Source organism: Prionailurus viverrinus, chromosome E2 (genome assembly GCF_022837055.1).
Source record: "Prionailurus viverrinus isolate Anna chromosome E2, UM_Priviv_1.0, whole genome shotgun sequence".
Taxonomy (NCBI): Eukaryota; Metazoa; Chordata; class Mammalia; order Carnivora; family Felidae; genus Prionailurus; species Prionailurus viverrinus.
This window is the reverse complement of record NC_062575.1, coordinates 11,260,609-11,280,365: the sequence shown is the minus strand read 5'-3', so window position 1 is coordinate 11,280,365 and position 19,757 is coordinate 11,260,609. Positions and strand designations below refer to the sequence as shown.

The following is a 19,757-nucleotide window of genomic DNA, read 5'->3' as shown; positions in this document are numbered from 1 at the left end:
AACTCACAAACCGTGAGATCATGACCTGAGCGGACACCAAGAATTGCACAAATGAGCCACCCAGGCACCCCAGATACAATGTATTTTTGACTGTTCACTGATCTGGGTTATTTTCTGCCACCGAACCCCTTCATCAGAGAGGGAAATTTGTAATCACGTGACATTACCTCTTAACGTCCCAACCGTGGAATTTTTTAAAACTGTATTTCGCTCTGGTTTCTCCATACATTAATTAGCATAACTACAAAGGTTATTATGAAAACCAGAAAAACGAGACCTAATAAAGAGGCTTCCACTTAAAAAGAAAACAACAAAAAAAGTTACGAAACTAGCAAGTTTTGATCAAATACAATTAGAAGAAAATCCAGGTGTAAATTTTGCAATCTTTCAAACCATAATATCCTTAAGCTATCTTCGAAAGAAACAACTCACCCAATTTTAAGTCTGATTTCCACTATCACAACTGCACAACTGTGTGTGGAACCGTATGACGGTAAAGTGGCTCCAAACCCACAAGTCAACCTGTCCACACCAGAGAATATTCGAAACAAACCTGAAGATCCTCCGCAAGTACTGCTTGGAAGATAAGCAATTTTAGCAAGGGAAATAAAGAGGGAGTCTTTCTTTCCTACCCACTCACTTTCCCCGTGAAAGTCCTAGAACTGGAACTTCCAGATAGGAGAGGGCTAGACCTAACCCTCCAAGACGGGCTCTGCTCCCAAACGCTTGCAACGTGGCCGGTCTGAACCAAACGTGTGCAAACTGGAAAAGGTACATGGGATGTTGAAGACGTGTGTGTGAAATGAGATCGAACTGTCTCCATTTTTTTCATCGGTGATCTTTTGAAGAGACATTTGCAAGAGGTTAGATTAAACAAAATATACCAACTCAAGTTTCACCGGGTTCTTTTTGCTTTCTTTAAACAGGACTACCAGAACGTTTTCAATGCCGTCTGCCGGTTTGTGTTACGTTCTACTGGACGGCACTGTGCTGGGGCAAAGAGGAGATGGAACTCTGTGCATCATGAAAAAGAAACAGAGGATTTCATGGGGGAAAAAATAACACTTCTGTTGTCATAATTTAAAAATAAAAACCACTGCACACTAAAATTAGACTCATTGAAATAAAGCTCTTCAAAGACGCAAATGAACTGCACATGAATGTTGAGCAATGTCATCCATCCGTAAGCATTCCTGCTTTACAACTTTGCCCCATGTGTCATCATCCAAAGAAATCAATTCAAAGTGGTTATGGCATGTGAGGTCATCCCCGAAGCCAACCATGGAGAGTAGTCTCTCCCCAACTGCTCACTGACAGGCATATAACGTGCTCATTCGTATTTGCTGCTTTAAAGCCATCTGCGGTTATTGTTGGCAGACATGGAGAGGTGTGTAATAACAAGACAACTGACAGACAGAGGAGTGAATCAGCAAGACAGTTAATGCATCCAAGATGCGCCAGCGGGAAAAAATACCAACAAGGGTAGATGTAGTCATACGCTGCTCTACACCCATTAAAAGTCGATTCACACAGTGTGGGCGAGGAGTCACCCCATCGGTCTCCCGGCCGGTGCGTGCTGGAGGCCCTTGTTACATTCTGCCTGCCTGCTTCCTCTGGGAGGCTGGGGTTCTTTGTAGAAAGGGTCCTATCACAGTTAGGACTTTATTTCGAAGTGACAGAAACTAACGTTAAGCTAGAGCAACAAGAAAGGGGGATATGTTTCACGCGAGTGAAAAGCCCCAAGTACTTCAATGTCAGGCATCAAGACCGCGATGACCCTATTCTCAGGTGACACAAAGGTTGCCAGCAACTCCAGACTTACAGCCCATCCTCTCTGCTACCCCTAGGTGTCCCAGACTTTTATTTCATTGGTTCTGATCCTGTTACATATGAATCCCTACCCATCACTGTAGTCAAGGATATGTGATATGCTGACTGGTCACCCTGAAAACATGTCACCTCTGGCCAAATTCCAAGGACTTGAGGCAGAGGTGGCAAAGCTAGGTCCCCAAAGAAAACTGCAATGTCTTTGCCAAAAGACTGGGGAAGCAGATGCTGGGCAGACAAAAAATTATCGGTGGCCACTGCTATCTCGGAATCCCCGTATCTGACCTGCACATAAAAGATACCCACTGATGAGTTTTTCCGGTGAATGAAGGCATGCATGAACGCTTCAGAAAAATCCAATTCAGGATGCATCCCAAACACAGAAATGATGTCTGTTATTTCGAAATTACCAGGATGCTAATGACATACATTCATGTAACAAATGTTGATTGAGCGCCTACTATTTACCAGGGTCTGCTCTTGCCAGTGGAGACACAGATGTCAACAGCAGAGATGAAGTCTGGCCCTCATGAAGCAGCTATTCAAGCAGGGAAGGCAGCACGTGCAAGATAATAAAGTGATTATTAGACGAATGATAAGTAGTATGAAGAATGATAAAGCAAGATAAGGGGATGAGGGAGTGACAGGTGCAGGGAAGAACTTTCTGCAATGATGATATTTACACAAGGAAATGAAATACACAGGAGGTGAAGGAAGGGGGTAGGTGAATATTTGAGGGAAGAGCATTCAAACAGCAAAGTCAATGGAACAGGGGCATCCGGGGATATGCTGAAAGGCAATGGAGGCCAGAAGAGCTGGGGTGGCAGGTACAATGGTAAAAAAGATCGGACATCGGGCGAAAGGAGCCCAATCACATAGCACCTTGCAGGCCATGGCAAGAAATTTGGGTGACACACTATGAGTAATGGAAAGCCTTTAGCTGCTAGAAAAAAAGAAGGTGAATGAATCTGGCAACTGTGAGAAGCATAGATTACAGGGACACAAGAGACGTAAGAGAACCACCAGACTGGAAGCTGCTACAAGAATCCAGATGACAGAGCACAGCGGCTCGGATCACAATGGTGGCAGGAGAGGGGATAACAAGTGGTCAGCATCGGTTATATTTTCGAAATACCCAATTCAATTGACCTGGGAGCAGTGAAATTTACACGGACAAGTGTATAAAAGTACGTGCTATTTACAATAGCCTCATTTACACTGCTCACACTGAAAATTAGTCACTCAACACTTATTTGTGTTCTCGTGGTGCTTTAAATGATACCTTAACTATAATATTAATTCTGTTGCACCGTCCTTAAGTGTTTATCTTCCTGTCTCCATTACTCCCCACCTTCACAGTGGAGTATCTAAGAATTTAGGGACCATATTATCATTTTTGTACTTTCACAGTCCGTCATAGCACTGAAGCACAGAGGAAGCTGGAAATTAACGCTCTGAGTTAGAAGGATGGGTGGGTGGAGGGGTGGATGGGTGTTGAGAGGGGGTGGATGGTAGGTAGGAGGAAGGAACAGAGGGAAAAGAAAGGAGAAATGTCAAGCAATTAGCCAGGAATACAAGCCCCCACATGACCTTGAATTTGTCTACCTGGTACATTTAGAAAGAAGTTGGGGGTTTCGAGGATGTTGCTATTATGGAGGTACGAGCTACCGGGGTACCGTGCACTTTTATATGACGGAAGGAAGCGATGGCAGAGATGGGTTACATAACCAGGTCAGCTGATGAGTCCATGCATATGGAAAAATTAGCTGCCTTATCTTGCATTCCAGTGAAAACAGAGTTCCTTGCCTCATCAAGTATGGTGAAGAATTTACACGTTTACTTGTAAACGCATAAATTGCCCAACTACATTCAGTAGATAGAAAAACCCAATACACCTTGACAAGATTCTCAGGCTTGAGCACACATTAATAAAACACAGAGAACATTCCCCATCTCATTCCCAGAGCTGCCCATTGCCCCCACTGCTGCAGATCAACAGGATACAGGGGACATTCAACTTTTATGGAAGGTTGGCAGCACACCCAGAAATGGAATCCACATTTCTCACCTATAGGCTCCCTCCCTTGTAAGATAGGCTCCCTCCCTCCTAAGAACGCAAGGGTAAATTTTATTAGGAATATATGTTTCTGCAAAGATCCACTTAATTTCAGCAGTCTGGATTGGCATGCTGTGAAATTCAAAAGCAAATACACATCTTTAAAAAGATTTGCAGATGATTTTTTGCTGCCTTCCAATCTACCCCCAGTCCCCACGCACCATTCATACACAGTCTCCCCAAATACGTTCCTCAAAAGGAAAAATCATTATTGAATCATCACTGTTACTGAAATCATTATTCCTAAAGACTCTGAAATCAACAGTGAGTATCCTCTGGAAAAAAAAAAAAAACACCTTACCTAAATGCGTTCTATTAAAGCCGCCAGCTTGTGATTGTGTGCTATCAGGGATTCTCGACTGGGGACACCTATTAGCTCACAGCTCTACAAGTCAGAAGTCTGGGCACAGAGCGACTAGGTTCTGTGCTCTGGGTTTCCCAAGGCCAAAATCAGGGTGTCACCCAGGGCTGCATTCCTCGCTGGAGGCTCTGGGAAAGAATCCACTTCTAAGCTCATTGAGGTTGTTGGCAGAATTCGGTTCCCTCCTGTTGTAGGACGGAGGTCCCCGATCCCTGCTGGCAGCCGGCTAGAGGCCATTCTCAGCTCCTTGGGGCCACCTGCACTCTTCACCACATGGACCTCTCCATCTCCAAAGCCAGCAACGGAGACTCTGTCCCGTGTCAAATCCCTGGAGCCAGGAACTTCTTTGACTTTTCCTGATTCCGCGTGATCATACGATTATCAGGTCAAACCTACCTGCAAAATCTCCCTATCTTAAGGACCGTATCTTCAACCGATTTGAAAGGACCTCTGCAAAATCTCTTCCCAGCAGTACTGAAATTAGCAGCTGAATGAATAATTGGGAGACGTGTGTGTGCGCGTGCGCGCGCAGCAGGGGTTGCGGAGCTCGGGGCCACAGTTTGTACGTGGCATCATCTTGTCACTTCCTTCTCAAAGCAGCCCTTGCACAGGGTTTTTTCCATCTCTACTTTACAGATAAGGAAACCAGATTCTCGGGGAGTTGAGCATTTCCCAAAGCTGAGGGAAGGATACATGGGAAATCTCTGTACTATTTTTGCAACTTCTTGTGAGTCTAAAAGTATTTCAAAATAAAAGGTCTTCAAAAAGAATAATTCTGCCAAGATCACATAACTAGTAAGTAAAAACGATGGGCTTTTGAGATCTCATGCACTGGAACATGCCAGCCTTCTTAAACTATTGCACGAGGCATTTCTAAGGTCATAGAGCCTCTGAAGCCCCTGGTATTTATCTGGCCCAGGGGTTCTCAGTAGTGACGGTGCATTAGAACCAACGGGGGAGCCATTAAAAAATGCTCATGCCTGGGCCCCACCCCTAGATATTCAACTTCAACTGGTCTGGGGTAGGATCTGGGCATCTGTGTTTTTTTAAGGCTCTCTAGGCTAAGAATCACTGACCTAGATGTGATTTAATCATAAATGACATTGTTACATATGCCGGACTAAACAGAAACTAGTATTTGCTTTACACACAAAAAGAATCCTTTTGAAAGCATGAAATTCATCTGGCTTCAATGCAGCCTACTGGAAAACAATGATTGCAAAATACTGAGATAAGACTAAGACACAGGAAAATACAAGATATGCATGCATGTGTGTGTGTGTGTGTGTGTGTGTGTGTGTGTGTGTGTGTGTATTATGTAAAGTACATATAAAGAGCAAGAGTGCATTTAAGTAGTATTTTCTACTTAGTTCCTGTCACTTTGAAATAAAGTCCTAACTTTATCTGGACTCTCTGTGCTGCACAAAACAGACCTACACTCAACAACTGACGTTGGAGAATAACTGTGTTCACTGTTCATCCACAGAGAAATTAATCTGGGGTAACTCTTCCTCTGCCCCCCCGGAGGTGGCAAAGAACAATATGAAAGGGACGCGAAGGATGGTCAAGTCACAGAAGGAGCCGACACTGAAAAAGCAGGCTGCTGTAGGAGAGCTCAGGAAATCACTGGAGAGATAATCTCTTCTTACTAGCTTATGGCAGTCCCTTTCAAGTGCCGTCTCTCAACTAAGGGTAGCCGACTTCCAGTAAATTAGCAGTGTGCGTTATATAATTTATATTAGAAAGCACGCCCCCTTGACTTGTAGCGGTAATAAGGGCAGATAAAATATTCCAGAGCTCAGCGGCATGAATAAGCAATCAAAAGAATTCAGCCACGAATGAAATCCTTAGATCCATCAAAGGCATCCCTTCAGGAGAGGTGAGCATGCCGTCCGGATAGCACGCTCTCACCAGACTTGTATTAGGGTATTTGAGGGTACTCTGCCCTGTAATTGGATAGAGAAACCGTGGGAACAGGCTTCCACAGAAACGACTTGATGTAACTGAAAGGGCACTCCTGGGTTTGTGGACAGAGATGGGTAGGAAGCCCGGGCAAATAGTATGGGTCATGAAAGCTTTAATGGGCAGTGCTCACTGGGCCGGTTTATATTTGGACTTCACGAATTCATGGGTACCACCTTCTCTTAAACGGTCTATCGTTGATAGTGGGAAACCGTGCAATTTTACCAGCACATATGCTCCACTGGAGAGAACCATTCACCTGAGTGACTTTCTTGGGCTCAACGAAGACAAAGGTGAAACGAGTTCTCAGTAACTATGCGTGATTTACAACCAACCAGAGCCAGTAATAGCCAGTGACGTTGGGTGGCTAGGATCAATCTCAGCAAGGAAATTGCTGGCCATAGCTAATGTCTAGTGTGTGTGTGATGCCTCAGCTTTTCACAAAGGCGGTCTCTCGGTGTCTCTCTCTCGGGAAATCTAGAATCGCATGCAACTAAGAAGACTCATCCATATGTATGCCCTTTTCAGCAACAGCAAAAGACTGGAAACAAACCTATTGACCAGAAGGGAATAATATGCAGCAGTTGAAAGAATAAGATAGATGTACGCGTACCAATACAGAAGGAACTCCCAGATATATGTTATTCCCAAGCACTCCCCCTTCCCATCACAAAAATGCTTCAGGAAAAGTGTTGGCTAATACAGCTTATGGACATTTTAACTGTGCACATGAGCGCACGCATGCGCGCACACACACACGCACACACACCCCACCAGACGTTAATACACTCTAGTTTCAAAAGGAGATTCAAACCCATACCTGCAATCCTTGGCTTGCTGTGCATCACCCCTCACTTCCGTTTAGGCATTAACTCACATACCATGATGTGAGTGAAGACAAAATTTGGTCTTGTTTGGAAACACAGAGGAATGGAGCACGGCCCCGAGGCTACCAGAGAGATGAGAGAGGGAATCAAGTCCAGAGCCCCACACACGCGCTCTCACACAGCATATAGGTTCCAACTGTGGTGTCACCGCTGAGTAAGGCACCTGAGACACCAGGCACCCAAGGAAACGTTGGACTCCTCTCCAGAACTCAGGAGGCACAAAAAGAGCAGAGTCAGAAGAAAGACAACAGTGATGACGTCACTGGGTACTTCGGGTCCCGCCTTGCTCAAGGCTAGCCATCCTAGGACAAGGACGAGGGTGGGAAGGACGAACGTGAGTGATCTCTGAGCCAAAAAAAATGTGTTTTTTAGGCTTAACCTAGCTCGAGGTGGAGCTATTCTACCCGCCAGGGAAGCTTCCCAGGACACACAAACCAGAATGTTCTACATTTGGAGCCACACTAGCCACCCTGCCTGCCCTCTTAGCATACACATCGGCTGGTGCCAGTTAGAGCATGGACAGTCACACTTACATGCCGCGATGCATCCATAAAGCAAAAACAATTGTCCCAAAGATGTTCCAGCCATCCCGTCTCCCCTGAGAATATTCTTCACGGACACACTCAGGACGCTAATTCAGTCAGCAGTGCCCGTTGGGTGGGACCATCTGTGAAGGTTTTTCTTGCCTTTACTCAAATGGACGCCTTGGCTCTACCCAGGATCCACAGAAATCTCAGAGGTGGGGCCTAAAAATATGATGCTGGGGTTTTTTGTTTGTTTGTTTGTTTTTAGGTGCCTCGGTCCTTTTGTAGTGCGTGGGGGCCCGGGGGGGTATGCTACTTTAGACCTTGAACACCCCTATATTCTCTGGCGGTTAAATCTTATGAAGGCCTCAGTCTGTGTCTTAGCTGAATCCTCCTCTCTCCATGGCCCCAGTTTTAATAACGAAAGGAAGTGCTCAATAAATACAAACTATTATTACCGTGGCTACAAGTTTCCTGCCTGCGGGTGGTAAAGAGGACTGGCATTAGCCAACGTTGGAAACACCTTTACGGAAGGAGGTCCGCAATCATGGCAATTATTACTCTCTCCTTACCACTACCAACATCATTACTAGGTGCTAGGTGCTGTTTTAAGCATTGCACCATTCCGTATTTTCCTTCCAAGTCAGCATCCATAAGCCCCATTCTCCTCATCTCACCGATGAGGAAATGAAGCGTGGAGAGGTCCGTGATTTGACCGGAGTTACGTGGTTACTGAAGGCCAGAGCTGGGACTTCCAAGTCTGAGCTCAAAGCCGGTACACCAAGCTCTCTACCATGCATGCCTCCATCCAGACCTTCACGTGTTGGCTGATCTTTCCCCGTTATTCTTTACCTTTCTCTTGCTTCCCTCCTTCATGGTGGATCACGTAGTGGTTACTTGCTCCGATAAAATCTCCAAATATCCTCTGCAGGGTGTTGCCACCACCCGGGGCCCTCTTCCCCTTTGGACAGGCTTGAGGAGGCCCCAGGACCAGCGTGCCATTGTCATTTCCTTCCCAGATCCCCTCCTAGTCCAAAGCCAAGGGTAATGAAGGACGGGGCGCCCAGCATGTGCCAGGCTAAGTGCTCATCATGTGTCGCCACAGTCCCCCGGAAAGCGACAGAGTTACATCCACGTTACAGATGAGAAAAAACAGGTGCAGAGGCACGCAGAAAGCCCAGCACTCACAATCCTGGAGGCTGGGGGTTACATTCCTCTGGCGGCCACCCTGTCACAGCCAGAGAGCCCAGGGGGAAGAGTCAGCCCTCCACCCTCCCATGTGAGCACCCCTCAAGGCAGCCTCGGGACCCTGCTCTTTGGCAAGAACCTTGGCCCTGTTTTCAGAAAAAAAGAAATTAGCTGGCATTTTGCTACAAGTATTGCTTGGAGCAATTCATGGCTGAAGAGTGGCCAGAAAGAAAGAAAGAAAGAAAGAAAGAAAGAAAGAAAAACATCTTTTTACCCTTGATGAATCAATAACCTAAGAAAACATCTCTGATTTGGATCAGCCTGTATCCAAACACTTGTGAATACAGCCCAGTCTAATCCTTAATTTCACATGATCCTCTCAAGTGATTGAGAAGTTCCAAGGGGGTGTATGTAATTCAGCAAACCCCTGCTTAGCTAACAAGTCGCCACAAAGCAAGACAGCGGAGTTTCTTTCTGCACGTCTGGACTAAAGTCATTTAACTTCAGCCCTTTTATGAACGGAAACCAGCTTTCTAAAGACTGTAGGGAAGGCAGTGGCCAGCAAGAGACAACTCAATGGCTGAGCCTTCTGAGTCATAAAATGACTCTGAAAAGGGGAGATCAAAGCTGTCCTACCGCCTACGGAAACACAACCGCTTCCAAAGCTCCTCGCAGGGACCCGGGCTCTCTGGAGAGCAGTCTAGAGGCCACCGCTAACAAAGGCATGAGGACACCGGGGCAGCCAGCCACGGAGGAGAAACACCACTTACGGTTTAATTGTTGGGGACAAGGAGAGAAGAAACGAAAGAAAGCGGAGGGACAAGAACTAGGCGGTGTGTCAGGACTTGAGGCCGGAGGGATCTCTTGCACACTTTCCGCTGAGCCCCTGATGCAGTGCTGAGCCTGGGTCCTGACTCGAGACAAGGGAAGACGGCGGCCGAGCAGTCCTCCGCTCTTCGCCAGCTGGGTGCTCGCTCACTGTTATTCATCAAAGGTAGAGCACCAAGTACACATAGTACAGATCTGGGGAGGGGACCAATACGGCAGAAGTTCCCATAAGCCTTGTCACTTGATCCTCACACGGTGAACGGAGCTTGGTGCTCGAGTGTGTCAAGCAAGGGGTGTATTTCCCCAACGGGAACATATGGAAATTAGGTTTATCAGGCACCTGCAAAGTGCTCTTTTAGGGTGAACCACAGAAATCTGGACAAGTTATTGATGAAAGTACGCCTTCAAGAGAGGGGAGCAGCCCAATTATTATTAGAATTCCACCTCTGGGAGCTTCGCAAGCCGCAATCCACATTAGCATATTAAAAGGCATGGACCCTATTACAGAAAAGACTTCTAATTGCATTTAAACCTAAGGTTTCCTAACTGTATGGGAATATATGGCCACTTATAGGGTCATGAAATCCTTTTATTCCGGGAACATCTTCCCCCCCCCCCCCCCCGTTAGAAATCAATACATAATACATCTTTTTTGGGAATCATCGCTTCGATTTTCTTGTTAGTACCAGACTGTCAGTTAGGAAAATTCTAGGCTTAAACAAATGTCCTTAAAGTAGGGCATTTCTAAGTTGCTAATATGCTAATGTGCACAGTAGATCTCCCAGAGGTGGCTTTTAGTACTATTTGACTATGCTTCCCCCATTTTTAAAACCCTACGCCGTGAACTTCTTCTATAAACTAGAACATAGCATCCATCGTGCTTGTGACTTTATCCGCTGTACCCTGACAGGTGCCTGACAGAAGCTAATCAAAACTTGTTGAATAAAAGGATAATCTTTCAATGTGTCTTTTCAGTCTGTTCTTAAAACACGACATTTCCACTAACTTTTAGAAATGGGATCGGTCTGTCAAACCAAAAGCAATTATTTTTTTTCCCAACAGCAGTTATTAAAACAATTTGCCTATTTGTTCAACGTCTTGATCCAATGGTTCTCTACTGTTAATATGCATTAGGAGTCATTTGGAGAATTAGAAAAACACACATTCCTGAGCTTAGCCTCTCTGACCTTCTGTTGTGGGTAAAGAAATTCAAATTTTCAACACCTCAGGCAAAGTTAATGCAGCTGATCACACTCTGAAAACCACTGTCCTGATTTAAAAAAAAGGAGCTCTAAGGCAAAACATTTTTGAGCAGAAAGGCCTTTTGGATCTCCCAGCATGGAGGCAGAAAGGTACAAGTTTGTTCTACCAACCCAGAAGACAAAATTAAGAAATACAGGTGAAAGTCATAAAAAGGTAGGTGGTAGTTCAACACCAAGAAGCGAATGCTAACAACAGCATGGGCTTCCTGGACGTAATGACCTTCCCATGGCTGTGTTAGTGGAAAAGAGGCTAGATACGGTAGGAGGAATGTACATGGCAAATGGTGATTGAGTTAATCTGCACCCCCAAGATTCTGGGACAAAGGCTGCAAACCCAAGACACCCTCACAGAGTGCGAGGCAGTCAGATGTAGGGGGCAGTGAGGAGTTGGAGTAGGCAAGTTCCTGTCTAAATGCACTCAAAACCCCAAAAAATAATAATCATGCCGGGACACCGCGGGAGGCAGGATTCACCCAGGAAAGTTTGCAACTTCTGTTCTGTCCCTTGTTCTAAGTAAATAATGGCCTGCTCAACTCCTGAGTAAAGCGAGCCCTGTCAGTCGTGGGGAGGGGAGTGCATTTTAAGCAAATACTCGAAGGACAGTTTAATTCTGAATTATTGAGGGAAATTCCCTGCCAGAGACATCCTCGCTGGAATATGCACGTACACATGTATATACATAGGCATTTATTTCATGATTATAACCTTCCTACCCTTTCTCATTCTCTCCTGGGGCTTCCCTGGCAACCAAGATAACAGGTTAGTTCTTCCATGGGTACTTCGTTATGGAAAGGTGACCTATTGTCCTGAGACACACTGCATGCACTCCAGGAAGTTGCTGTAACCTCTAAAGGCATTCTGAGGCCAGTCATCCAGCTCCATGGGGGTAGAAACCCTGATGCAGAGCCTTCCAGTGGAAGAGACTCTACCTATCAGTCTCATTCGGCTCCTGTCAGCTTCTACATCAAGGCAAGAAGAGTTGCTCGTCTCCTTTAGCATGTTAACCCTGCCGAGTCTCTCTAAAAAGGCATGGAGAGGTTTGCCCCTCTCATGAACTCTTCCATTATTCACTGCTCGGAAGCCATCAGAGTAGCTGCTAATGAACTTTAGCAAGGGTATAACCCTTTGTTTGGCCGAAGAAGGAAGGCAAGGTCTATGTGTTCTAAGGGGCTGGAAGGATGAAGAAAGTCTTCCTCCTGCCACAATTATTCCTCCCCATCACCCTCTCTCCCTGTTTCTAGTGAAGTGTCCCCTCACCGTGGTACCTCAGATAATCTCACCGTCTTCACTACTGCCGTTTGATAGTGCTTCATAAGCAGGTCAATGCCTTGTTAGAGAATCGTAGCCATCGTAACAGAGAGGTCACACCAGCAAAGCAGCGTTTTTGCTCAGAATTCTGGTTTCTATTGACAGAGAAAGGGGAAAAACACCACAGCATAGGCTGGAAGCATTAATACCATCTGTCTGCAGGATAGAGACGGATCACAAAAGAGGACATACAGATGGCCGGTGAGCAGAAGAAACGGTACTCGACTGCAATCACCACCAGGACACCACAAACTAAACCCGTCATGGGGAACCACGTCACGCCCATCACTTCGGTAGCTAAAATGGAAACCAGAGACAACAGTAAGTGTCGACAAGGATGTGGAGTGACTGGAGCTCCCAGACCCGCTGATGGCAGGTGCCAAGTGGCACAGCCACACCCAACAACGCGTCGTTAGGTATACTTCCGACAGGGGTCCACAGGCTCACCACGAGGCACAGACAAGAATGTTCAGCGGTACTCCAGAATAGCCCAAACCGGAACGCTTAGACGCCTACCGACCTCTAAATGGAAACCTGGTGAAATATTCACGCGGACGAATACTGTATAATTTGCCTTACGTAAAATATTAAAATGGGCAAAAGTAAGCTAAGTTAGAAGTTAGGACAGTGGTTACCTCTGGGGGTGGGGGTGGGGTAGGAACCGGGGAGCGGACACAGGGGGATCGTCTGGGACACTGGGAATGTCTTGTTTCATCTTGGTGGCGGGTACATGGGTGCGAACTGTGTGAAAGTTCATTAGGCTGTGCTCTATGATTTTTGCCTTTTTCTGCATGTTCGTTTTGCACGTTTCTGTACACACATTATACTTCAACACGGGGCTTCAAAAATTAACTCGGAGTGGCGTCCAGTTTCTCAGTTGTGGTTTTTTTCCCCCTTTCATGTTTCTTTCTTGTTGTTTTTTTCTCATCAAGTTTGGGGGGTATGTGTTTGTGTTTCGTAGTCGTTTGGCAGGGTCACGGAGAGGTGGGGATCGGCTTGATTCTCACCCTACCCCATACCAAGCGGGCCCCGCCAGGGTCAACAAATCGGCTAATCAGAGTCAGATGCCTACAGATGGCAGTGGTCTGAGAAATTATTTTACATGATGCAGGAGAGGAAACTGAGACCTAGAAAAGTTATTTAACTGATTACATGCAGCTGGCTTCTGGAGTAGGGGAGACAGAATCCAAATGTCATGATTCCAACCCGCATTGGCCTTAGACACAGGCGCATGTGGCCGTCAATTCTCTCACATCCATCACAACGATGGAAATTTTTCACTTGCCTCATTCCCGCTTGTTAAGCGATCATTTGCTCCCGGTGACTCTCCTCCCCAGGAGAAATCAACTGACATCTATTGATAGGAGGCAACCGATCAGATTTCCTGTCATTCACAGAGGGGGGAACCCCAAGAGCGGTACGTGAGGTGGCTAAGCGTTCCCGGAACTAGAACCGCCAGGGAGCGATTATTCCCTGCCAGGAACCGCTTCGCATCGTCCATGTAAGAAGTCGCCTAATCCCCACAGCTCTGTGCTGTAAACCCTCTTGTTATTTCCACTCTAGAGCTGAAGACACGAAGGCATATGGAGGTTCATAACTTGCACCTCCACGGTGTTATGTGGAATGGGATAGTTTAAGCCACTACAGTGAGGTGCCTCCACTCCCGAAGGCATCAGGATACAGGAGCAGACAGGAGACGGGGGAAATACGGGACAATGCCCGGAAAAGAGCAGAAGACCCATCACCATCAAGCCCAACACCACCACCACCACCAACAACAACAAAACGCCAAATCTATTTGTGGGTGTGCGTAGCCACGTCATTAGTGAGTCATGGCGGTCATTTGCATGGATCAAGCTTAGCTGGGAACTGTCAAATCTTTGCCTCGCTCGATACTGCAAAATTATACCAAAGAACATCAAAGCTCTAGCTGTGATGAAAGGTGATAGCTGCATTTCAGGCCACGCTATGAAAACGAAGCTGAATAATAAAGTTTCGACTGGCGCAGAACGTGGGAGTTTTCATTCACCGGCACCTACACCTCCCGCCCCGCTCCTTGCTCGGTGTCCTGATTTACCGTGCACGTTACGAACAACATCGCCACTTGGGCTTTCCCACACTTCTTCCGGCCATGCCAGGGCATGGCCAATGATGTGTTCGAACACACACACACACTCTTATGTCCGTGCAAGACGCTTCTCAACGGCAGTGCGAACCCAGAACCGCATTTGCTGCCTCGTAGATTTGACCGAATGCTGAGGCAAGTATCGTTTTACACCAACAGCCTGGGCCTGGAGCTCAGCTGTCGAGGATCGCACAGAGAGGAAATGACGCTCGTCCCCAGTACTTGTTAAGTGCTCTGCCTCCCTGGATGCCACACTCAGTCCCGCCAGTCCTCAAACACACCACACCACACCACAGTCTAAAAGGATGTCTTGTGCGAGCAGGACATGAACAGCTTAGTTCAAAGAAAACAAAGGGCCTCCCTTCTACAGTGAAGGTTGGGCTTAACGGGGCTGCTGAACACAATTTTGCATTGAAATACAGTTTTCCCGTCTCAAAGCAGTGTAGAAGCATGCAGCTTGTGAGATTTATATAATGCCTGGGTCTCTTAAGACTTTACAAAGCGAATGGCATCCATCAAATTAATTTCCTCAGGGATCGTCTCAAACACAGAGAATAAAGAGCCCCAGACCATTAAACATCAAAAGAATGTTCTAAATGGTAATTAAAGTTCTATTCTATTTTCTTTTTCTGGGAGCAGATTAGATTAATTGAGAATATTAGAAGTATCAAAGCTGACAGTGTGAATGTGTCGAGCTGGCTGGAAGAACACTTAATATTGCAGACATCTGTTCATTCGAGTTCCACAAAACACAAGAAAGGGGGAGTCGACCCAGCGTGCAGGGTGCTTACCAAGCCGGCACACGTAGACACAGCGACGGAGGAGAAGCTGTCATTTCTGATAAATCCCTGATAGAAGCATCGCTGCACTGCGGGTTCCGGAGTCTCCAAAGCACCATCATTTCCAAGTACCTGGACAATAAAGTGACTGCTCAAAATCGCCGAGGGCTTCAGTTCTAAATGTAGTTCCTGTCCAAATGCTGAAAATCGGTAATGCGGGGAGCTGCCGGCACTCCCCGCCGATCGCTTTTTCCTGCCGTTGTGCAAAATGTCGTGTGAAATATACGACCCGCCTGAGTCCACTTCCACCGGCGTGACAAAGACGTAATCTGCAACGGGAAAGTTTTAGCTGTCAGCACCCGGTACCCACAGTGCCAAAGGCTCGCTTTCCCACAGGCTGGCGGGGAGCAAAGGACAGCTCAAAGGTATCTTTGTTTCCACTGCCCTGCACCTCGCTTAACGGGAACTCAGAGCCGCTCCCGAAGAGGGGAACTCTGTGGCTTTTGCAAGGAGCTCTGTGACAGGGATGCCTACCAAACCAAGAAGTCAAGCACGATCTTCACGAAAGCCAAGAATGTTTGCGAGAAAATGCCACAACCCTCTCTCATGGTCTGGAGACAGAGAGAGATGAACTGGAGTCTGGGAGCTGCAGAACCATCCGTACATAAAAAGTGATCTTTTGGACACAAAATAAATACAGAACCGCAGAAGTAAAGAAATGCATCAATTTTTTTTTTCCGAGGAGATTAATATCTTCGGGCTTAAACTGAACTGGGAGCATAGGGGGAGGCAGAGTTTAAATTTCAAATGATAACTCCCAGTGCTGAGTAACTTGAGATGCTATCTCAGATAACGAGCGAATACTGGCAGTTTCAGATTTCCGAGAGCAACTACATGTGATAATAAAACCCCAGCGCTTGTATTGCTCTGAACGTTTTACTCTGAGCTTTTCCAGGGACAATCCCATTTCACTGTAAGCATAAAATACAGTGGATGCATTCAAAAATGTCTCAAAATTGTCAGAACTTTCCTACTGAGTCTGATGTTCAAAATTGCTCAGACATGTTGGTGAGGGAGGGAGTATCAGTCAGGGGAACACCTGGAAGGCACGTTTAAGAATACTTTCCCCATTGCTCTCTAGAGCAGCACTAATTGCTGCTTGCAAAAAAACAAAAAAAACAAAAAACAAAAAAAAACCCAAAACCAACCAACTATTTGCTGCTGGAAAACCGAAGCCAGCACACCGTTTTCTATCACAGAATGCTGAGACCAAGAACTACCATCACAAAAGGATTTGGGACAGACCTTCTGCATGTTCGAAGACACTCTGCGTTTCCACTTTCTAGGCACAGAATGGGAAACTAATTTGGAAAGTGTTTAGAACGATTCCAAATAACTAAGAGGCATGTTTGAGTCACTTGGGTCCCTGGTTACTGGAGGAGGAAAAGAGAGAGGAACTTCCCTTTTCCCAAGAGAGTCAACAACCAAATAAGAAAAGTTCAGGAATGAACAGAAGGCTGGTAGGTAAGAGGGATCCATGAGCGATATGCTAATTGAGCCTCCGTTTGGAAAAATAAAATCCCAACATGACGATAATTTTCAACTGTGTTCTTCTGTGTATGAACCACCTGTGACTCTGATTGCTTGAGCCACTACCCTTCTGTCAGTCTTCTTTACATCCTGCCTCTCCCATTTTCTCGACTCCTCTGACTAGAAATACTATCTCTGACATGCTTATTAAAAAATAACTGGGAAATAAGTTTTCCTCCTCTCTTACCCTTAAAAAACTGAGTTGTTTTTTTTTTTACACTACTTCTGTCTTAAAACTCTGTTACATTGCTTTACAGGAATGTGACTCTTGATTAAATGCAACTTTTTCTTATTAAAAAACCACCTCCTTGGGGCGCCTGGGTGGCGCAGTCGGTTAAGCGTCCGACTTCAGCCAGGTCACGATCTCGCGGTCCGTGAGTTCGAGCCCCGCGTCGGGCTCTGGGCTGATGGCTCAGAGCCTGGAGCCTGTTTCCGATTCTGTGTCTCCCTCTCTCTCTGCCCCTCGCCCGTTCATGCTCTGTCTCTCTCTGTCCCAAAAATAAATAAACGTTGAAAAAAAAAATTAAAAAAAAAAATCTTTTCATTAAGCAGAAATTCTGCTCATGATGGACTTAAACTAATAAATTAAATTAGCTTTGTCTAATAATGCTGGTCTGTCTGCCTGAGAAACCTACAATATTCCAATGCATAGGAGCTGTTGCTACCCAACTGTTCTTGGTAGTGAAGAAAAGAGGATTCTAGGGGCGCGTGGGTGGCTCAGTTGGTTAAGCGTCCGACTTCAGCTCAGGTCACGATCTCTCGGTCCGTGAGTTCGAGCCCCGCGTCGGGCTCTGGGCTGATGGCTCGGAGCCTGGAGCCTGTTTCCGACTCTGTGTCTCCCTCTCTCTCTGCCCCTCCCCCGTTCATGCTCTGTCTCTCTCTGTCCCAAAAATAAATAAACGTTGAAAAAAACCACCTCCTTTCTCCACCGTGCTAAAACCCAAGTGTGGAAACTGGGCCAGCGCATGCGCTAGTCTCTGCAGGAAGATGTTTCTGACCTCCTTCCCCAAACCCACCTGAAACTCTGCCTGCTCTTAGCTAGGAGGCCATGGGTAGCCTTATCCAGCCAGCCCTCTAGGCCATCAGCCCACAAATCCCCCTGCCCCAGAGGGAGCCTCCAGCTTTGTGACCTCTAATCGAACAATGAGGGGTTGTTTTAGAAACTCCAGTCAGCCTCTCTGGTTGGACAAACGGTGAATTTCTCAGGAGTTAATTCCTGGCTCTGTCCCCTCCCCTCATCTCACCCACATTTTCCCCAGCCTTCACCGAGCACTCTGCCATTTGCCCTCTCCCCAGTACGCCTGGCTCTCCCACAGCAGGAGAGGACCCTGCAAGGCTAAAACTCCTAGAATCCGGGTTGGACATCAGGTTGTGCTAGACCCGTGGATGAGCTGTTCTCCCGTAGCTGGTGGAAACGATGGCAACCATCAGGAAGTTAATACATGACAGAAGGGAAGGGTGTTCTCTGGAGGTTTTTGGCTGGGAACCTCGGAAGAGACAAAGCCCCCAGAGACCTCCAGCTTACCTGCTCTCCTCCTTCTAAAAGCAGTCTTGGGGCATCCGTGACCCGAGGGCAGGAAAAAGGAGAGGAGGAAGGGAAGAGAAGGAACACAAGTGGAGAGGAAAACGAGGAGGGCAGACGGGGAAGGGGAGGTCTCGCATTTCTTCACTCTCCCCCCCCCCCCCAAGCATTAGTTCCCACAGGCTTTCCCAGAAAAGGAAGGAAATAAGGAAGGTGCCTTCTATCAACCGGAATGTCCCCTTCCTAATTTCTCACCGCAGGATGTTTTTTAAACAAGCCGTCTGTGACCCAACTTTCAGCTCAAGACACTGATTCTTTTGATAAGTTCAGAGTCCTTGCCACATCACCCCCCCCCCCCCCCCCCCGCCCCGCCAAACAGGAACCCTTTCCAGGACGGGCACACACCTGCCAGGTCGGGGCGGGGAGGGGAGGGGGGGACGTGGAACGCGCCTTCCCACTTTCCCCTCTTTCGGGGAAGGGGGGGAGGGGAAGAAGGGACAAGTGCCCGGGAAGGCCCTTTCTCGGGGTGGGGAGCAAATACGAACCGACGTTTAAGCCGCCGCCGCCGCCGCCGCCGCCGTCACTGGCTAGGGCTGCGGCGACCGACGCACAGCAGAGGCAGCACAGCTGGAGCGCCTGCAAGAGAAAAGGTGACACCGCGCGTGAGGGGCGCGGCGGGGCTGGCGCCGGGCGCCCCCCGCCCCCCCCCCCCGCTCTCGGCGCGCCCCTCGGCGGGCACCTGCCTTGGCCACGCGCCCCAGCCCCGCCGGAGCCCGCGGCGGGCCCGAGCGGGCGGCGGGCAGGGCGCACACGAGCAGGAGGGCGCACTCCATGGTCAGGTGCGGGCGCGGCGGCTGCGGGCGGCCGGACGCGGCGGGCGGAGCGCACTGGCGGCGCGCATTCTCCCCGCCGGCCCGGAGCGCGGCGCTCCAGGTGCGGCGCCAGGTGGGAGCCGCCGCCGCTCACCTCGCGGGCCGCGCGCGCCGGGGCCTCCCCTCCTCCGGCCGCCCGCGCAGCCCTCCCTTCTGCCGGCGCCGGCCCGCGGAGCTGCCGCCCGCCGCTCCCGGGAGGGGGGGGGGGCGCACGGGGCGGGGGTGGGGGCTCCCCGGGGCGGGCGCGCGCCTCGGAGCGCAGACGGCCGGGGGACGCTGTCCGTGCCTGCCCGCCCGCTCGCCCGCCAGTCGGTGCGTCCGTCTGTCTGTGCGAGCGTCTGAGGCTCCCGGGGAAAGCAGCGCCAGCTGGCTCCCCCGGCGCGCCGAGCCGAGCGCCCGCCTCTCCACCGCACGGTGATTGGCGACCAGCGGCTCCCGGGCCCGTCCGAGCCCCCGGGCTGGTGCAAGGGCGTGGGATCCCCGGCTCCCGCTCGGAGGGAGGAGGCGGAGGGGGAGGGCCCTGGGGGAGTGGCGGGGGGAGGGAGGGGGGAGCGCCCTGGGTCCGGCTCGGAAAACGCAATTTCGGCGCACTGAGGGCCGAGCTGG

The 19,757-nt window shown here is 48.4% G+C and overlaps 1 protein-coding gene across 1 annotated transcript in view; it reads right to left on the bottom strand.

Moving 5' to 3' along the window:
* The window catches only part of ADAMTS18 (ADAM metallopeptidase with thrombospondin type 1 motif 18), a 141,202-nt gene extending 122,090 nt beyond the window's left edge, over nt 1–19,112 (bottom strand). The window contains exons 1-3 of the mRNA XM_047836086.1: nt 19,023–19,112; nt 18,825–18,915; nt 15,180–15,496 (exon numbers count right to left, since the gene is read on the bottom strand). Of these exons, the coding sequence (XP_047692042.1) occupies nt 15,180–15,496; nt 18,825–18,915; nt 19,023–19,112 (498 nt within the window). The remainder of the gene's footprint in view (nt 1–15,179; nt 15,497–18,824; nt 18,916–19,022) is intronic.
* Nucleotides 19,113–19,757: the final 645 nt, after the last annotated feature.